Source organism: Filicampus tigris, chromosome 22 (assembly GCF_054856515.1).
Source record: "Filicampus tigris isolate MCC_2025a chromosome 22, RoL_Ftig_1.0, whole genome shotgun sequence".
In the NCBI taxonomy this organism is placed as follows: domain Eukaryota; kingdom Metazoa; phylum Chordata; class Actinopteri; order Syngnathiformes; family Syngnathidae; genus Filicampus; species Filicampus tigris.
Window position 1 is genome coordinate 10,285,853 of NC_141238.1, and position 19,254 is coordinate 10,305,106.

The 19,254-nt window shown below is 46.0% G+C and overlaps 1 protein-coding gene across 1 annotated transcript; it reads left to right on the forward strand.

The window, feature by feature from the left end:
• The first annotated feature begins 1,969 nt into the window (after nucleotides 1–1,969).
• On the forward strand, nucleotides 1,970–12,158 carry LOC147126972 (uncharacterized). Its single transcript, XM_086022135.1, has 2 exons — nucleotides 1,970–2,487; nucleotides 10,653–12,158. The coding sequence occupies exons 1-2, from the start codon at nucleotides 2,385–2,387 to the stop codon at nucleotides 12,014–12,016; spliced, it is 1,467 nt and encodes a 488-aa protein (XP_085878261.1). The 5' UTR covers nucleotides 1,970–2,384; the 3' UTR covers nucleotides 12,017–12,158.
• The last annotated feature ends 7,096 nt before the right edge of the window (nucleotides 12,159–19,254 follow it).

A 19,254-nucleotide genomic window follows, 5' to 3' on the forward strand; every position in this document is an offset into this window, starting at 1 on the left:
AGACTATCATTTGCTCGAAAGGGGGTATGCGGACGTATAAACTACACTGTAAAAATGTTTGTAAAATTAACATTAATATGCTGTAAAATCATGACATCAAAAATCTGTAATATGAATAACAATGAATCGGTTATCAATTGTTAATTTTACAGTTAATATATGTGAAAAGGATCATATTTCCTTGTAGAATTGATATAATACTGTATTTTACACACTGAAAAATTGTCATACTTGAACCAATGCAATACAGTTAACAATACAAAATTGCTTGGTTAAAATAATTGAAATTTATACAAATCTCATGCACTCATTTGCATTTACTGACTGACAGCCAATCAGAGTGATTGTCACTGCCACCACTTTGCAGACTGACGTTGGTGCTTCAATTCATATCTAAAAAGCATCATGACACAAAATATATGAATTTGCCTCAATTCTAAACACTACTTTTTAATTTAGGTTTGTTCCTACTTCCACCATGAATGTGCTGAGCAAAATTCTGGGCACGTATGCGTTCTACTTTATGAAACCGTGACTGAGGACCGCACAATAAGCAATGACTGCCTGCCATGTTTCTTCATGCTTATTGAGGCAGAGTCGTTGCAGTGTCTGAAGAAAATTGATGCAAGCTTCACACGTGGCAGTGCGACTGATGACTAGTGATGGGTTGATGATACTTTATGAAGTGTATTGACACACTACATGAACTGAATTGACACTGTATTGATGCTGTGTTGGTCAGCCAACACTGACCTCTGCTGTACATTAAAAATCATTGCATGTAATGTTCTGTAAAATAGGACAAACTTGCATGCTGACTTAACATTAGCTTATGAAATAATATTAAATCTTTATTCAATTACTACTAGCAATTTGCTGATTTTGTACTTAAAATGTGATCTTTTTATATTGCATTTGCTCCATTTGTGTGCTGAGAGCCGTTGCCGTGTCTGAAGAAGATTGATGCAAGCTTCACATGTGGCAGGGCGACTGATGACTAGTGATGGGTTGATGATACTTCATGGAGTGTATTGACACACTACACGAACTGAGTTGACACTGTATTGATGCTGTGTTGGTCAGTCAACACTGACCTCTGCTGTACATTAAAAATCATTGCAGGTCATGTTCTGTAAAAAAGGACAAACTTGCATGCTGACATAACATTAGCTTGTGAAATAATATTAAATCTTTATTCAATTACTACTAGCAATTTGCTAGTTTTGTACTTAAAATGTGATCTTTGTATATTGCATTTGCTCCATTTGTTTGCTGAGAGAAGTTGTAAGATGAGAAGCGTTCAAAATCTGCTTGTTTGTGTAAAGGCTCAAATGAGCATGTAATATATAACAAATTTATCTAATACAATTTAGAGATAACGTGTTAACTTATGTATGGAATTTTGCAGAGCTGAGCACTTGACCATTTTTTGCCAGTCCGGCCGCGACCCTTCAACCCCTGACTTGGGTACCCTTCCGGCCGCGACCCTCCGGCCATATTCATAAACATTGTCGGCCCCCGCCCCGTTTCGCCCCCCGACCAAAAAAAAAAAAAAAAAAAAGCGTCCGTGATTGACGTTGCTGTGGGAGAGACGCTAACGGCAGAGGCTTTTTAAGGATCATTAGCTGGCAAATTTACTATTCAAACCCGCTGCGGAAACGCTTCAAACGCGCTTCAAAATGCGTCACATAGTACTGTAGCAACTCTCAATGATACGCCATCAGTTGTAGTTCAATGAACGCGTTTTTATTAATTCAACCGGCTACTGTAGGCCGTAGCCGACGCCAACACAAGTACAACAACCATTCAATCCACCCAGTCACACACCCTCTCTCCTTCGTCCTCCGCTCCTCCTCTCTCGCCCGCACCCCCTCCCATCCAGCAAGCCGCGCGACGCATTCAACAAGCTCGGAAACAACATACCTCTGCAAAACACGAATTCAACCACAACAAAAAATAACTGAGTTCGTTACAGTACTTTACTACTTAGGGCAAACCTGACCCAACAGACACCAAAATGAACCAATCAGCGAGGAGCGGATGTGACGTTGCGCAAAAATACTCTAGCCCGACAGCCCTTTCTCTTTTTAATGGAAGCATATGCAGCACTCCATTTTCCTGAATGTGTATCAGATGTACTCGAGAGACTCAACGCAGACGCCCCTCGCTACTTTTGTAGACTTAAATATCTTATGTTAAATCCTCGTCTTTGCTTTATATCGTCTCGATGCACGTGGGAGCTTCTCGGCCTGGCCTAGTTTAGCTTAGCGTGTCTTAGCTTAGCTTGCTAGCCGCTATCAAAGAGACGCGTTTGAGATCAACACAACACATCGCTCAGCAGAGATCAAACTGTGTGTGTCGAGTGTTGTGATTGTCGTGTGGAAATGCGTGCTAGAAGGACAGGAGAGTACGAGGAGAAACTTTGTGGGGCAAAAGAGGACAACGACGCTGTTTTCAAGAAGTCTCCGGTTGGCTCAAGAAGGGCAGGTTTGTTCGCTTCACAACATTCCCGTGTTTGTTTTATATGGCGAGGCCTTCACCCGAGCATTGTATGACGTTACATTGAATATGACATAATTAACATCGAACTGATGTGTGACTTGATCCAATTTCTGTACATATTTGGCCACACAGGCAGTAATAAATCACACATTTTAAACAGTGAAAGTGTTACTCCAAAAAGTTGAAGTAATATGAAAACTAGCGAGAAAAAGTTGGCTTGACGTTCGATATTCAATCATCAATTGACAAACATATTCGCCAAAAATCTGTTAATTAACATGTTGTCATTCTGATTGCTGTAGTAGATAGTAAATGGAGGCATCTAACTACTACACCTCAATTTTTCGTTATATGGGTAATTTAAGAGAAGTTGGAGCCAATTCAAGAATGAGTATAGTGCTAAATTGACACAAATATTCATAAAAAATCAGATGAAGCACTTTTTCTCATTCTGATTGATGTAGTGGATGTCAAAACAAAGCCTCTAACTACGACACCTCAATTTTTATCGTATAGGTCATTTTGGAGAAGTTGGAGACAATTCAAGGATGAGTATAGTGCTAAATTGACAGAAATGTTCACCAAAAATCAAGTAAAACACTTTTTCTCATTCTGATTGATGTAGTAGGTGGCTCCAACTTCTCCAAAATGACCTATATCATGAAAATTTGAGGTGTAGTAGTTAGAGGCCTCCCTTTGCCATCTACCACAGCAATCAGAATGAGAAAAAGTGTTTTACTTGATTCTTGGTTCATATTTGTGTCAATTTAGCACTATACTTATCCTGAAATTGGCTCCAACTTCTCCAAAATGAGCTATATGATGAAAATTTGAAGTGTAGTAGTTAGAGGCTTCGCGTTGCCATCTACTACAGCAATCAGAATGAGAAAAGCTGTTTCACCTGATTTTATATAGATATTTGTGTCAATTTAGCGCTATACTCATGCTTAAATTGGCTCCAACTTCTCCAAAATGACCTATATGACAATTTTTTTTTAGGTGTAGTAGTTAGATGCCTCCCTTTGTCATCTACTACAGCAATAAGAATGACAAAATGTTAATTGACTGATTTTTGGTGAATCTATTTCTGACACCCTCTAACATGAAATTTATGGACGGTCCCTAACTCGTGAATATGGAACGTCAAGCCAACTTTTTCTCACTATGAAAACTATCAATCGCAAATGGTTAAATTGGGACAGCGACTGTTGCTTGGAATCCTTGCGCTGCATAAACGATAGTGTTGTTCCGATGCCATTTTTTGGCCCCGATACCGATTCCAATACCCAGCTGTGCGGTATCAGTACCGATACTAGACTTTTGAGAAAAGAAAAAAAAGAAGAAGAAAAAGATATACCTTATTGGCCCGAATATAAGACGCTGTTTTTTGCATTGAAATAAGACTGAAAAAGTGGGGGTCGTCTTATTTTCGAGGTCTAGACATTATACCCATTCATGACGCTTGATGGCGCCAGATATCATTGAAGCGAATGCTGAACTTGACTCCCCAGGCCAAAGCTCCTGTCACGTGAGAATGACGTGCGCACAGCGACGCAGATAATGGCTAATGTGAGATACAGATAATGTTCTGCCATGACAGATCTCAGCTACTCTCAAGTTAAAACAGTTTGCATTATTTTATTGCAATGTTTTTCCTTATTCAGATTTGTTTCAAGACTACAGTTACAGTTAAACTTCACTTTGATGGTTAATGCACTTATTGCAATTTTGTTGTTTGATCACAATAGATTGGTGTATATACATTTGAAAAACCAGAAGCCATTCATTTACGAATGTGATTGCACTTTAGTTTACATGTTTAAATGTTCAGATATTAAACTTTGAATGAGGCAAAATAACATGCTTTTTCTCTCAAATATATTGTTATAACCATTTGTTTCAGATGTACTGTAATTATTTTCTGTATAAAAATTTGGTGTTCAAAAAAACTTTTTTCAAACTTGAGTCTTGAAAAAGAGGGGGTCGTCTTATAATCAGGGCCATCTTATATTCGGGCCAATACGGTATATGATCAAATTTTTCTTCTAATTCTAAAAAACTGCATACTCACTTGGATGTAAAACCATTGCTATCATGGCTTGGTCAGACTTAAAAACATTTGTGAAACAGGAAAAAATAAGAAATAATATACACGAGGTATCTTTGAGAGGGATTGTGTCGGATTAATTACAAAAGCTATAGGAAATTATTATAAAAGTTTGTTTTGAGTATTAGTGACCCATTGCAACAACTTCCGCTCCCAAATCCACTTTCAAAACCAAAAACAAGCTTAGAAAAATCCAACAAGTTCAACTCCAAAATCCAAAATTGAGCAGGGTTTGTTGTTGCGGTCCATTCTCCTTGTTCATGCTCGCCGCCGCCGCAAGCTCTTGGTGTTTGTTCACATTCCACCTCTTGCAACTTTCGCCTCGCCATTGGTTAAGAGCGTCCGCTATGGGCCAATAGCGACGGCTAATACTGAACAGTCACCACACACCAGTGTCGTGAATGAGCAAGATACTGTACAAGGCGCTGCATTCAATGTAAATTGAGCAGGGTTTGTTGTTGCGGTCAATTCCCCTTGTTAATGCTCGCTGCCGCCGCCGCCGCCGCTAACTCTTGGTGCTCGTTCACATGTTTCGTTCTCAAATGTTGCATCAGGTTCAACGTATTGAACCTGGCCACTTTGGTTCCGCCTGTTGCAACATTCACTCTAGCTGGAGTTTACATGTTGAAGTAGTGACATGTCGCCGACATTATATCTCCTGTACCCCACTGTACCCCCCCCCCCCCCACACACACACACATTAAAAAGCAGCAGGGAGCAAGATACAAAGCGCTGCATTCAACGTTCTTTACTAGTACAGCATCGGAAAATGGCATCATCACGTTATTTGTAAGTACTCGCAGATACCGATACCAGTGTTTTAATGTGGTATCGGGATACTTCCCAATACCGTATCGGTATCGGAACAACACTAATAAACGGTTTAATAAAACAAGTCAAAAAGCAAGAAAATGAAGACTATATCACTTAATTTAGGTAAAATTATGTGCCAATAGAAACAATATTTTTAACTTTTTTTTTTTAAATCAAGGAACTCACCCGAATGTCTTAGAACTTGTGTATTTACACGTATGCTCTTAAGTCTTACTAAGTCTTTGTGAAATATAATATTGGCAATATTTTGGACGAAAGACTGATCATGAGGGAATGTTTTCTTTAATTTGGTGATAGTGGTCGGGTGAAGTGTTTTGCTGTTACATAAGTGCCTTGAAACAGTGTTCATATACCACTTCAACCTTTTCACATTTTGCCACCTTACAACTCAAATGCCCCCCGTGAGCCGTCACCTTATCGTGGTGGAGGGGTTTGCGCGCCCCAATGATCCTAGGAGCTACGTTGTCTGGGGCTTTATGCCCCTGGTAGGGTCACCCATGGCAAACAGGTCCTAGGTGAGGGACCAGACTAAGCACGGCTCAAAATGACCCCTTATGATGAGTAAAATTAACGGACCACGTTTTCCCTCGCCCGGACGCGGGTCACCGGGGCCCCCTTCTGGAGCCAGGCCTGGAGGTGGGGCTCGATGGCGAGCGCCTGGTGGCCGGGCCTGCACCCATGGGGCCCGGCCGGGCTCAGCCCGAAAAGGATACGTGGGTCCCCCTTCCCATGGGCTCACCACTGGTGGGAGGGGCCAAAGGGGTCGGGTGCCGTGTGAGCTGGGCGGCGGCGGAAGACGGGGACCTTGGCGGTCCGATCCCCGGCAGCAAAAACTAGCTCTTGGGACATGGAATGTCACCTCTCTGGCAGGGAAGGAGCCTGAGCTGGTGTGTGAGGCTGAGAGGTTCCGATTAGATATAGTCGGGCTCACCTCCACGCACAGCTTGGGTTCTGGTCCCAGTCCTCTCGAGAGGGGTTGGACACTCTTCCACTCTGGAGTTGCCCAGGGTGAGAGGCGCCGAGCAGGTGTGGGCATACTTATTGCCCCCCGGCTTGGCGCCTGTACATTGGGGTTTACCCCGGTGGACGAGAGGGTAGCCTCCCTCCGCCTGAGGGTGGGGGGACGGGTCCTGACTGTTGTTTGTGCTTATGCACCAAACGGCAGCGCAGAGTACCTACCCTTTTTGGAGTCCTTGGAGGGTGTGCTGGAGGGCGCTCCACCTGGGGACTCCATCGTTCTGCTGGGGGACTTCAATGCTCACGTGGGCAATGACAGTGAGACCTGGAGAGGTGTGATTGGGAGGAACGGCCCCCCCGACCTGAACCCGAGCGGTGTTCGGTTACTGGACTTCTGTGCTCATCACGGATTGTCCATAACGAACACCATGTTCAAGCATAAGGGTGTCCATATGTGCACTTGGCACCAGGATACCCTAGGCCGCAGTTCGATGATCGACTTTGTAGTCGTATCATCGGACTTGCGGCCGCATGTTTTGGACACTCGGGTGAAGAGAGGGGCGGAGCTGTCAACTGATCACCATCTGGTGGTGAGTTGGCTCCGATGGTGGGGGAAGATGCCGGTCCGACCTGGCAGACCCAAACGTATTGTGAGGGTTTGCTGGGAACGTCTGGCAGAATCCCCTGTCAGAAGGAGTTTCAACTCCCACCTCCGGCAGAACTTTTCCCACGTCCCGGGGGAGGCGGAGGACATCGAGTCCGAGTGGACCATGTTTCGTGCCTCCATTGTTGAGGCGGCCGTTCGGAGCTGTGGCCGCAAGGTGGTCGGTGCCTGTCGTGGCGGCAATCCCCGAACCCGCTGGTGGACACCAGCGGTAAGGGATGCTGTCCAGCTGAAGAAGGAGTCCAATCGGGCCTTTTTGGCCTGCGGGACCCCGGAGGCAGCTGACGGGTACCGGCTGGCCAAGCGGAATGCAGCCCTGGCGGTTGCTGAGGCAAAAACCCGGGTGTGGGAGGAGTTCGGGGAGGCCATGGAAAATGACTTCCGGACGGCTTCGAGGAAATTCTGGTCCACCATCCGGCGTCTCAGGAGGGGGAAGCAGTGCACCATTAAAATTGTTTATAGTGGAGATGGGGTGCTGCTGACCTCAACTCGGGACGTTGTGGGTCGGTGGGGAGAGTACTTCGAAGACCTCCTCAATTCCACCGACACGCCTTCCGCTGAGGAAGCAGAGCCTGGAGACTCTGAGGTGGGCTCTCCTATCTCTGGGGTTGAAGTCACCGAGGTAGTCAAAAAGCTCCTCGGTGGCAAAGCCCCGGGGGTGGATGAGATCCGCCCGGAGTTCATAAAGGCTCCGGATGTTGAGGGGCTGTCATGGTTGACACGTCTCTTCAGCATCGCGTGGACATCGGGGACAGTGCCTCTGGATTGGCAGACCGGGGTGGTGGTCCCCCTTTTTAAGAAGGGGGACCGGAGGGTGTGCTCCAATTACAGAGGGATCACACTCCTCAGCCTCCCCGGCAAGGTCTATTCAGGGGTGCTGGAGAGGAGGGTCCGTCGGAAGGTCGAATCCCGGATTCAGGACGAGCAATGTGGTTTTCGTCCTGGCCGTGGAACAGTGGACCAGCTCTACACCCTCAGCAGGGTCCTCGAGGGTGCATGGGAGTTTGCCCAACCGGTCTACATGTGTTTTGTGGACTTGGAGAAGGCGTTCGACCGTGTCCCTTGGGGAGTTCTGTGGGGGGTGCTTCGGGAGTACGGGGTACCGAGCCCCCTGATAAGGGCTGTCCGGTCCCTGTACCACCGATGCCAGAGTTTGGTCCGAATTGCCGGCAGTAAGTCGGATTCGTTTCCTGTGGGGGTTGGACTCCGCCAAGGCTGCCCTTTGTCACCGATTCTGTTCATAACCTTTATGGACAGAATTTCTAGGCGCAGCCGAGGTGTCGAGGGGGTCCGGTTTGGTGGCCTCAGTATTGCATCTCTGCTTTTTGCAGATGATGTAGTACTGTTGGCTTCTTCAAGCCGCGATCTCCAACTCTCGCTGGAGCGGTTCGCAGCCGAGTGTGAAACGGTCGGAATGAAGATCAGCACCTCCAAATCTGAGACCATGGTCCTCAGTCGGAAAAGGGTGGCGTGCCCTCTCCGGGTCGGGGATGAGATTCTGCCCCAAGTGGAGGAGTTCAAGTATCTTGGGGTCTTGTTCACGAGTGAGGGTAAGATGGAACGGGAGATCGACAGGCGGATCGGTGCAGCGTCTGCTGTGATGCGGACCCTGTATCGGTCTGTCGTGGCGAAGAAGGAGCTTAGCCGAAAGGCGAAGCTCTCAATTTACCGGTCGATCTACGTTCCTACTCTCACCTATGGTCATGAGCTGTGGGTCATGACCGAAAGAACAAGATCTCGGATACAAGCGGCCGAAATGGGTTTCCTTCGCAGGGTGTCCGGGCTCTCCCTTAGAGATAGGGTGAGAAGTTCGGCCATCCGGGAGGGATTCAGAGTCGAGCCGCTGCTCCTCCGCGTCGAGAGGAGCCAGTTGAGGTGGCTCGGGCATCTGATTAGGATGCCTCCTGGACGCCTCCCTGGTGAGGTGTTCCGGGCATGTCCCACCGGCAGGAGACCCCGAGGACGACCCAGAACACGCTGGAGAGACTATGTCTCCCGGCTTGCCTGGGAACGCCTTGGGATCCTTCCGGAAGAGCTGGAGGATGTTGCTGGGGAGAGGGAAGTCTGGGCTTCCCTGCTGAAGCTGCTGCCTCCGCGACCCGATTTCGGATAAGCGGGAGATAATGGATGGATGGACGGACAACTCAAATGTAAATGTTTTTATTTAGATTTTGTGACCCACCAACACAAAGTAGCACGTAATTGAAAGTGCAACGGATGTTATTGTTAATTTTCCAGATGTTAAGCAAATTGAAAAATGTAGTTTGCATTTGTACTCAGCCTCTGCCTGCAGGTACAAAGTACAAATCTTACTAAAAATTACTCTTGAACAATTGTGTCGTAAAATAAACCATATTTTACTTTAGTTCATACATTTCACTTCATTACAAACAACCATTCGGTTTCCTTTTTTACATAGTCAACATTGTCTAGAAACATTTTTAGTGGGGCAATTTAAAACAAATTTTAACTTGAATTTAGCATTTCTTGTGTAAAAAAAGAAAAAAAACCTCAAATAATGAGGATTTAATAACAACCTTTGTGGGACTTTGCTTGAGCAGCTCGCTTTTTTGCATGCAACATAATAGAGTAGGTTCATGGTGATGGCGATTATGAGCTTAGGCCACTCGGTGCTACGGTATCCCGTGGGTGTCTTAAAATAACAAAGGTGCTCACTGTCATAAAAAAAAAATAGCAGCAGTAGTTTATTAACATGTTTGTCTGCTGGCCTCTCACAGAGGCATACGAAGGAAGTTTGTCCGTTTCTCTTCGAGAGGAGATGAAAATACTCAGGTTAGCTTAGCGGTAGATAGCAGCTTGACGACAACCAAATAGATTTAAAATTAGTCTAAATGGATGGATGCTTCAGAAAATGGGTAGATGGTCGTCGTTTCTAACTAACAAATGAATATGTTCGCCAAAGATGCATGTTGACAATTGGAGGTTTACCGTTTTGCTCCACTGCAGCGCCGTGCGCGAGGCACCTGTGACTCCTTCCTATGCCATTGTAGTGCTGTGTGATCATATTACAACATGATACGTAGTATTTTTTAAAAATGGCAAACGTGTTGTATAACCCGAGAATTTTATTATGTTACTAATTTGTGGGGTCGGTTAGTAGCTAGGCATAGAGAAAATTTGCATCACAACTTCACAGAAGTTTTCTTTTACACTTAATTAATATCATGTTTAATTATATAATAATTATTTATCAAATCAATTCTTTTTCTGTAAATTGTTTATCTATTTACCTTTACATTCATGTCTGATGTTGCAAGAAAAATAAATTTATTAATAAAGCATGCGTTCTAACATTTTTGTTTTGTTTTTCAAAGCAAAACAGAAGTGCCGATATACCGTTGAGGCACCGGATCACTAAAATCTTATTGATACCCATCCCTAGCCACCACTCAAAAAGGTGCAATGTGCAAGTCTTTCCACAAATAACCATGGATAGGCACCCCAAAAATGCATCAGTAAGTGAATTTGCAAATGCCAAACAGTACGTAGTCATCATAACCCATCTGGCTCACCTTCATTCTAACTACAAACCATAACACCGTGTGTATGTCTTCTTTCATCTTGCAGACATCAGTGAAGATTTTCGTCCTCACATTAAAGAGGAAGAGGATGACGAAGAGGTCCCCCACTTCAAAGGGGAAGAGGAGCAGCAGTCTCCTTCCGTGATAAAAACGGAGGAGCCAGAGCTCCCTTGCATGAAAGAGGAGGGAGAAGAGCCTCCCTACGTGAAAGAGGAGGAGGAGGAGTTGCCTACGACTGGTGCCCCTTTGAAGAGTGAAAGTCAAAGTGGGGGGAGCAGAAGGGCGGGGCTTCCAAGCGGCAGCTCATGTCAACAAATGTCAACAGAGAGTGATGGAGACAAATGTGAAGGATCACAAGCAGATGGCTTCCTACCTCCATTATCAGATAGTGATGACGTGTCATCACATCCTGCTGATGATAATGATGACGATGATGAATCTGAAGGTGATATAACATGTAACACTGACAACAAATGCTGGAAATGTTCTCAGTGTGGGAAAACTTACGCTTATAAGAGCCGTTTAAAACACATGATGACACACACTGGTGAGAAACCCTTTTCCTGTTCAGATTGTGGCCAAATATTCTCTCAGAAGGGAAGTGTAAAAAGACACTCAAGAATCCACACTGGTGAGAAACCTTTTTCCTGCCTATTTTGTGACCAAAGATTCTCTGACAAGGGAAACCTAAAAAAACACTCAAGAATGCACACTGGTGAGAAACCTTTTTCCTGCCTATTTTGTGGCCGAAGATTCTTTAAGAAGGGAAACCTAAAAAGACACACAATTACCCACACTGGTGAGAAACCTTTTGCCTGTTTAGATTGTGGCCAAACATTCTCTCAGAAGGGAAGCTTAAAAACACACTCAAGAATCCACACTGGTGAGAAACCTTTTTCCTGCCTATTTTGTGGCCGAAGATTCTTTAAGAAGGGAAACCTAAAAAGACACACAATTACCCACACTGGTGAGAAACCTTTTGCCTGTTCAGATTGTGGCCAAACATTCTCTCAGAAGGGAAGCTTAAAAACACACTCAAGAATCCACACTGGTGAGAAACCTTTTTCCTGCCTATTTTGTGACCAAAGATTCTCTCAGAAGGAACACTTAATATGTCACACCAGAACCCACACTGGTGAGAAAACTTTTTCCTGCCTATTTTGTAACCAAAGATTCTCTAACAAGGGAAACCTAAAAAAACACTCAAGAATCCACACTGGTGAGAAACCTTTTGCCTGCCTATTTTGTGGCCGAAGATTCTTTAAGAAGGGAAACTTAAAAAGACACACAAAAACCCACACTGGTGAGAAACCTTTTTCCTGCTCAGTTTGTGGTAAAAGATTCTCTCTGCAGGCTTCGGTCAAAAGACACAAGTGTGCTGGTGACAACCACAATGATAAAAAAGCTTGAAATGAAAATGTTAATATTTTACAGCGGAAGTATTTTGCATGATAGTTATTTACAAAATTGGCATTGTTTTATACTATGTAGCATCTTTTATTTTGTCTTCTCTTTGTATCTACTAAAGCCCGCTGTGGACAAGCATTGAGTATTATCACTGGTGCTCCATTTTTAAGCAATGTAGCACTTTCTACAATGTTTTAGTGATGTCCATATGAAGTAAATTCATAATTGATTATATGGACTGTGAGGAAACCTTTACTTTTGATGGGAAAGTGATTATTCTGTGTAGAATATTTTATTTTATAAATCCGCCAGAAGACAAGTGTTGAGAATTAACACTGGTCCCACATTTTGTAAACAATATTTGTACTTTGTACACTGTTTTAGTGTTGTCCATATGAATTAAGTTCATGAATGATTAGGTGGAATGTCAAGAAACTATTGAATTTTGATGGGACGGTTGGAAAGTGTACATGTGATTCTGAATAAAATACGAATCATCAAACTGTGGGTCTTCTATATATCTATATATCTATATGTAGATATATAGATAGATATAGATATATATACATAGATAGATAGATATACATATATAGATAGATAGATATAGAGATGTCGACTGGTTAGCACGTCCGCCTCACAGTTCAGAGGTCGTGGGTTCGATCCCGGCTCCGGCCTCCCTGTGTGGAGTTTGCATGTTCTCCCCGTGCCTGCGTGGGTTTCCTCCCACATTCCAAAAACATGCGTGGTAAGTTGATTGGACTGTCTAAATTGCCCCGAGGTGTGATTGTGAGTGAGAATGTCTGTCTCTGTGTGCCCTGCGATTGGCTGGCAACCAATTCAGGGTGTCCCCCGCCTACTGCCCAAAGACAGCTGGGATAGGCTCCAGCACGCCCCGCGACCCTTGTGAGGATAAGCGGTATGGATAATGAATAAATGATATAGAGATAGATATAGATATATAGAGATAGATATAGATGGATAGATATCTATATAGATATATATAGATAGATATCTATATAGATAGATATATCTATATAGATATATATATCTATATATCTATATATATGTCTCTATACATCTATATATATATCTGTATATATATCTCTCTCTCTCTCTATATATATATATATATCTATATATATATATATCTCTATATATATATATCTATATATATATATCTATATATATATCTATATATATATATCTGTATATATATATCTATATATACATATATATATATTTATCTATATCTATATATATATATATATATATATATATATATATATCCATATATATATATATATATAGATAGATAGATAGATAGATATATATATATAGATTATATATAGAGAGAGAGATACATAGATATATATATATATAGAGAGAGAGATATATAGAGATATATATATAGATATGTCAAAATGACCCCTTATGATGAGTAAAATTAACGGACCACGTTTTCCCTCGCCCGGACGCGGGCCACCGGGGCCCCCTTCTGGAGCCAGGCCTGGAGTGGGGCTCGATGGCGAGCGCCTGGTGGCCGGGCCTGCACCCATGGGGCCCGGCCGGGCTCAGCCCGAAAAGGATACGTGGGTCCCCCTTCCCATGGGCTCACCACTGGTGGGAGGGGCCAAAGGGGTCGGGTGCCGTGTGAGCTGGGCGGCGGCGGAAGACGGGGACCTTGGCGGTCCGATCCCCGGCAGCAAAAACTAGCTCTTGGGACATGGAATGTCACCTCTCTGGCAGGGAAGGAGCCTGAGCTGGTGTGTGAGGCTGAGAGGTTCCGATTAGATATAGTCGGGCTCACCTCCACGCACAGCTTGGGTTCTGGTCCCAGTCCTCTCGAGAGGGGTTGGACACTCTTCCACTCTGGAGTTGCCCAGGGTGAGAGGCGCCGAGCAGGTGTGGGCATACTTATTGCCCCCCGGCTTGGCGCCTGTACATTGGGGTTTACCCCGGTGGACGAGAGGGTAGCCTGCCTCCGCCTGAGGGTGGGGGGACGGGTCCTGACTGTTGTTTGTGCTTATGCACCAAACGGCAGCGCAGAGTACCTACCCTTTTTGGAGTCCTTGGAGGGTGTGCTGGAGGGCGCTCCACCTGGGGACTCCATCGTTCTGCACGCTCACGTGGGCAATGACAGTGAGACCTGGAGAGGTGTGATTGGGAGGAACGGCCCCCCCGATCTGAACCCGAGCAGTGTTCGGTTACTGGACTTCTGTGTTCATCACGGATTGTCTATAACGAACACCATGTTCAAGCAAAAGGGTGTCCATATGTGCACTTGGCACCAGGATACCCTAGGCCGCAGTTCGATGATCGACTTTGTAGTCGTATCATCGGACTTGCGGCCGCATGTTTTGGACACTCGGGTGAAGAGAGGGGCGGAGCTGTCAACTGATCACCATCTGGTGGTGAGTTGGCTCCGATGGTGGGGGAAGATGCCGGTCCGACCTGGCAGACCCAAACGTATTGTGAGGGTTTGCTGGGAACGTCTGGCAGAATCCCCTGTCAGAAGGAGTTTCAACTCCCACCTCCAGCAGAACTTTTCCCACGTCCCGGGGGAGGCGGGGGACATCGAGTCCGAGTGGACCATGTTTCGTGCCTCCATTGTTGAGGCGGCCGATCGGAGCTGTGGCCGCAAGGTGGTCGGTGCCTGTCGTGGCGGCAATCCCCGAACCCGCTGGTGGACACCAGCGGTAAGGGATGCTGTCCAGCTGAAGAAGGAGTCCTATCGGGCCTTTTTGGCCTGCGGGACCCCGGAGGCAGCTGACGGGTACCGGCTGGCCAAGCGGAATGCAGCCCTGGCGGTTGCTGAGGCAAAAACCCGGGTGTGGGAGGAGTTCGGGGAGGCCATGGAAAATGACTTCCGGACGGCTTCGAGGAAATTCTGGTCCACCATCCGGCGTCTCAGGAGGGGGAAGCAGTGCACCATTAACACTGTTTATAGTGGAGATGGGGTGCTGCTGACCTCAACTCGGGACGTTGTGGGTCGGTGGGGAGAGTACTTCGAAGACCTCCTCAATTCCACCGACACGCCTTCCACTGAGGAAGCAGAGCCTGGAGACTCTGAGGTGGGCTCTCCTATCTCTGGGGTTGAAGTCACCGAGGTAGTCAAAAAGCTCCTCGGTGGCAGAGCCCCGGGGGTCGATGAGATCCGCCCGGAGTTCATAAAGGCTCTGGATGTTGAGGGGCTGTCATGGTTGACACGTCTCTTCAGCATCGCGTGGACATCGGGGACAGTGCCTCTGGATTGGCAGACCGGGGTGGTGGTCCCCCTTTTTAAGAAGGGGGACCGGAGGGTGTGCTCCAATTACAGAGGGATCACACTCCTCAGCCTCCCCGGCAAGGTCTATTCAGGGGTGCTGGAGAGGAGGGTCCGTCGGAAGGTCGAATCCCGGATTCAGGAGGAGCAATGTGGTTTTCGTCCTGGCCGTGGAACAGTGGACCAGCTCTACACCCTCAGCAGGGTCCTCGAGGGTGCATGGGAGTTTGCCCAACCGGTCTACATGTGTTTTGTGGACTTGGAGAAGGCGTTCGACCGTGTCCCTCGGGGAGTTCTGTTGGGGGTGCTTCGGGAGTACGGGGTACCGAGCCCCCTGATAAGGGCTGTCCGGTCCCTGTACCACCGATGCCAGAGTTCGGTCCGAATTGCCGGCAGTAAGTCGGATTCGTTTCCTGTGGGGGTTGGACTCCGCCAAGGCTGCCCTTTGTCACCGATTCTGTTCATAACCTTTATGGACAGAATTTCTAGGCGCAGCCGAGGTGTCGAGGGGGTCCGGTTTGGTGGCCTCAGTATTGCATCTCTGCTTTTTGCAGATGATGTGGTACTGTTGGCTTCTTCAAGCCGCGATCTCCAACTCTCGCTGGAGCGGTTCGCAGCCGAGTGTGAAACGGTCTGAATGAAGATCAGCACCTCCAAATCTGAGACCATGGTCCTCAGTCGGAAAAGGGTGGCGGGGATGAGATTCTGCCCCAAGTGGAGGAGTTCAAGTATCTTGGGGTCTTGTTCACGAGTGAGGGTAAGATGGAACGGGAGATCGACAGGCGGATCGGTGCAGCGTCTGCTGTGATGCGGACCCTGTATCGGTCTGTCGTGGCGAAGAAGGAGCTTAGCCGAAAGGCGAAGCTCTCAATTTACCGGTCGATCTACGTTCCTACTCTCACCTATGGTCATGAGCTGTGGGTCATGACCGAAAGAACAAGATCTCGGATACAAGCGGCCGAAATGGGTTTCCTTCGCAGGGTGTCCGGGCTCTCCCTTAGAGATAGGGTGAGAAGTTCGGCCATCCGGGAGGGACTCAGAGTCGAGCCGCTGCTCCTCCGCGTCGAGAGGAGCCAGTTGAGGTGGCTCGGGCATCTGATTAGGATGCCTCCTGGACGCCTCCCTGGTGAGGTGTTCCGGGCATGTCCCACCGGCAGGAGACCCCGAGGACGACCCAGAACACGCTGGAGAGACTATGTCTCCCGGCTTGCCTGGGAACGCCTTGGGATCCTTCCGGAAGAGCTGGAGGATGTTGCTGGGGAGAGGGAAGTCTGGGCTTCCCTGCTGAAGCTGCTGCCTCCGCGACCCGACTTCGGATAAGCGGGAGATAATGGATGGATGGATGGATATATATATATATATATAGACACGCCATTGAAGTTGGGACTTTTTGCACCATTACAATACTGAACTACTGGTATACAGGTGGCGCTGGTAATGGTGACACGCAGCAGCAGTGTATGAGATCGTATGCACAAATGGTCTGTTTTACATTTGTTTAAAGTCACTACTAACTTATATTAAGGGTTGCCGACATTAAGGCAACAATGGCCTACCTTCTGATGACTGTTTTCCTCACTTGGACACTTCTATTGTTGCCACTTTTCGAGAGGACTCTGTGAGTACCCTGAGTCCCCTCAGTATGGCCGAGAGTTCCTCCGGGACTCCACCATGGGCGTTGTGGACGCGTCGGCGTTCCCTGCTGAGATCGTTCGCCATGATCCTTCCGAGGAAAATCCGAGGGGTGACGCCAGGCCGATGGCGGCGAGGAAGAGGGGCAGACGTGGCGGTGTGCGGACGCCAGGCCGATGGCGGCGAGGAAGAGGGGCAGACGTGGCGGTGTGCGGCAGAGGATTAAGAGGAAGGTCCATCGGAGGATTCCCCTTCCAACTATCATTCTTGCCAATGCACAGTCGCTCCGAAACAAGATCGACCAGCTACAAGCATATGTTAGCTACCTCTTGGAGTACATGAATTTCTGTCTTATTGCCGTGACGGAGGCGTGACTCAAACGGCATGATCCACAATCTGATCTGGACATTTTTGGCTTTGGTGAACCACTGCGTCTTGACAGAGACCCGACAGTAACCAATAAATCACTGTCCAGTGGACTTTGTTTATTCAACAATAAACAATACTGCAAGACTGCTCTGATTAGGGAATTATACGCATGTGCACTTCAGACAGAGATTTTATCTGTTTCCTTGCGCCCTTTTTATTTACCAAGAGAGTTTCCCCAAATTCTTATTACTCTCGTCTATATCCACCCAAGGGCAAATGTTGACATCGCAACTCGGACCATTGTGGCGACGGTACACAAGTTGTAGAACATTGCACAGGACGCACCCAATTTCATTATGGGCGATTTTAACCAGTGTAAGCCCGTGAAGTCGCTTCATAACTTTTACCAGTAGGTGACTGTTTTTGCCAGGAACATGGAATGTCTGGACCTTTGTTGCGGCTCTTAAGGGTGCTTATAAGTCCGCGTGTCGAGCTCCTCTCGGCACGTCCGACCACAATGTTATTTATTTGGTTCCCACGTACAAATCGGTCCTGAAGGAAACGAAGCCGCAGCGTCGGCTTTTTCCGGTCTGGTCAGCGGAGACGACCCAGCGCCTTAAGGACTTTTCAGACTGGGACTTGTTTTTAGATACTTGCCCTGATTTGGATGTTTTGACTGAGACAGCGACTGATTATATAACCTTTTGTGAGGATTTACATATTCCAAGGACAGAAATAATTATCTTTCCAAACAATAAGCCGTGGGTGTCTAAATCCTTAAAAAATATTATTAATCCGAGGAACATCAGTTTTAATCGAGGAGACATCACCCACAGTCGGGAGCTGCAGAAGCAGGTTAAAAAAAGAATTGAAACTTTACAAATTAAGACATAAAGAAAAAGTGCAAACCATGATGAACACGGGGATTGCACGCCCTACCTGGGAGGGAGTTAAGTCTATGATGGGGATGCGGTCCAAACAGCACCCCATTTCATTTGTTGGCATGTCAAACCTTGAACTTACGAATGATTTAAATATGTTTTATAATCGTTTTAATATCCATGATTTTAGTGGAGAATTGTCAATACCACAATCCCTATAACAGAAGTTGTCGCTCGCTCCGACGTGGGAGTAGAAAGACGCCTAAAGAAGCCTTTCACCGAATAGGCTGAGATTAATTTTGGCCGCCTCGCGAGCACGTCACACGCACGAAGGGCGATTAGTGGGCCGGACTAAAATCCACTTCCGGCCATGCTTAGTCCAGCCACTTTTTAAATTTTGTCAGCCGCTGTTTTTAATGGCGAGACCTTCACCCGAGCACCGTATGACGTTCAATATGACATTATTAACAGCGAGAACAAGTTGGCTTGACGTTCGACGTTAAATGTTCACAAGTTAGGGACCGTCCACAAATTTAATGTTTTATGGTGTCATAAATAGACAAAAATATCCACCAAAATCAGTTAATTAACATTTTGTCATTCTGATTGCTGTAGTAGGTGGCAAAGGGAAGCATCTAACTACTACACCTCAATTCTTTCCATACAGGTCATTTTGGAGAAGTTGGAGCCAATTCAAGGATGAGTATAGTGCTAAATTGACACAAATATTAATAAAAAATCAAGTGAAACACCTTTTTTCATTCTTATTGCTGTAGTTGGTGGCAAAGGGAGACCTCTAACTGCTACACCTCAAATCTTTGTCATATAGGTCATTTTGGAGAAGTTGGAGCCAATTCAAGGATGCGTATAGTGCTAAATTGACACAAATATTAATAAAAAAATCAAGTGAAACACTTTTTCTCATTCTGATTGCTGTAGTAGATGTGAAAGCAATTAGGTCAGCGACATCAGAGGATTAAGTTCATAAGGAGCATTTTCGTTCAAATACGAGGGACAAATTTCCAACATAAAAAACAACACCTTCATTTAAACATACCTTCCCAATAAAATGGAAATAAATGACATATATCTAACCT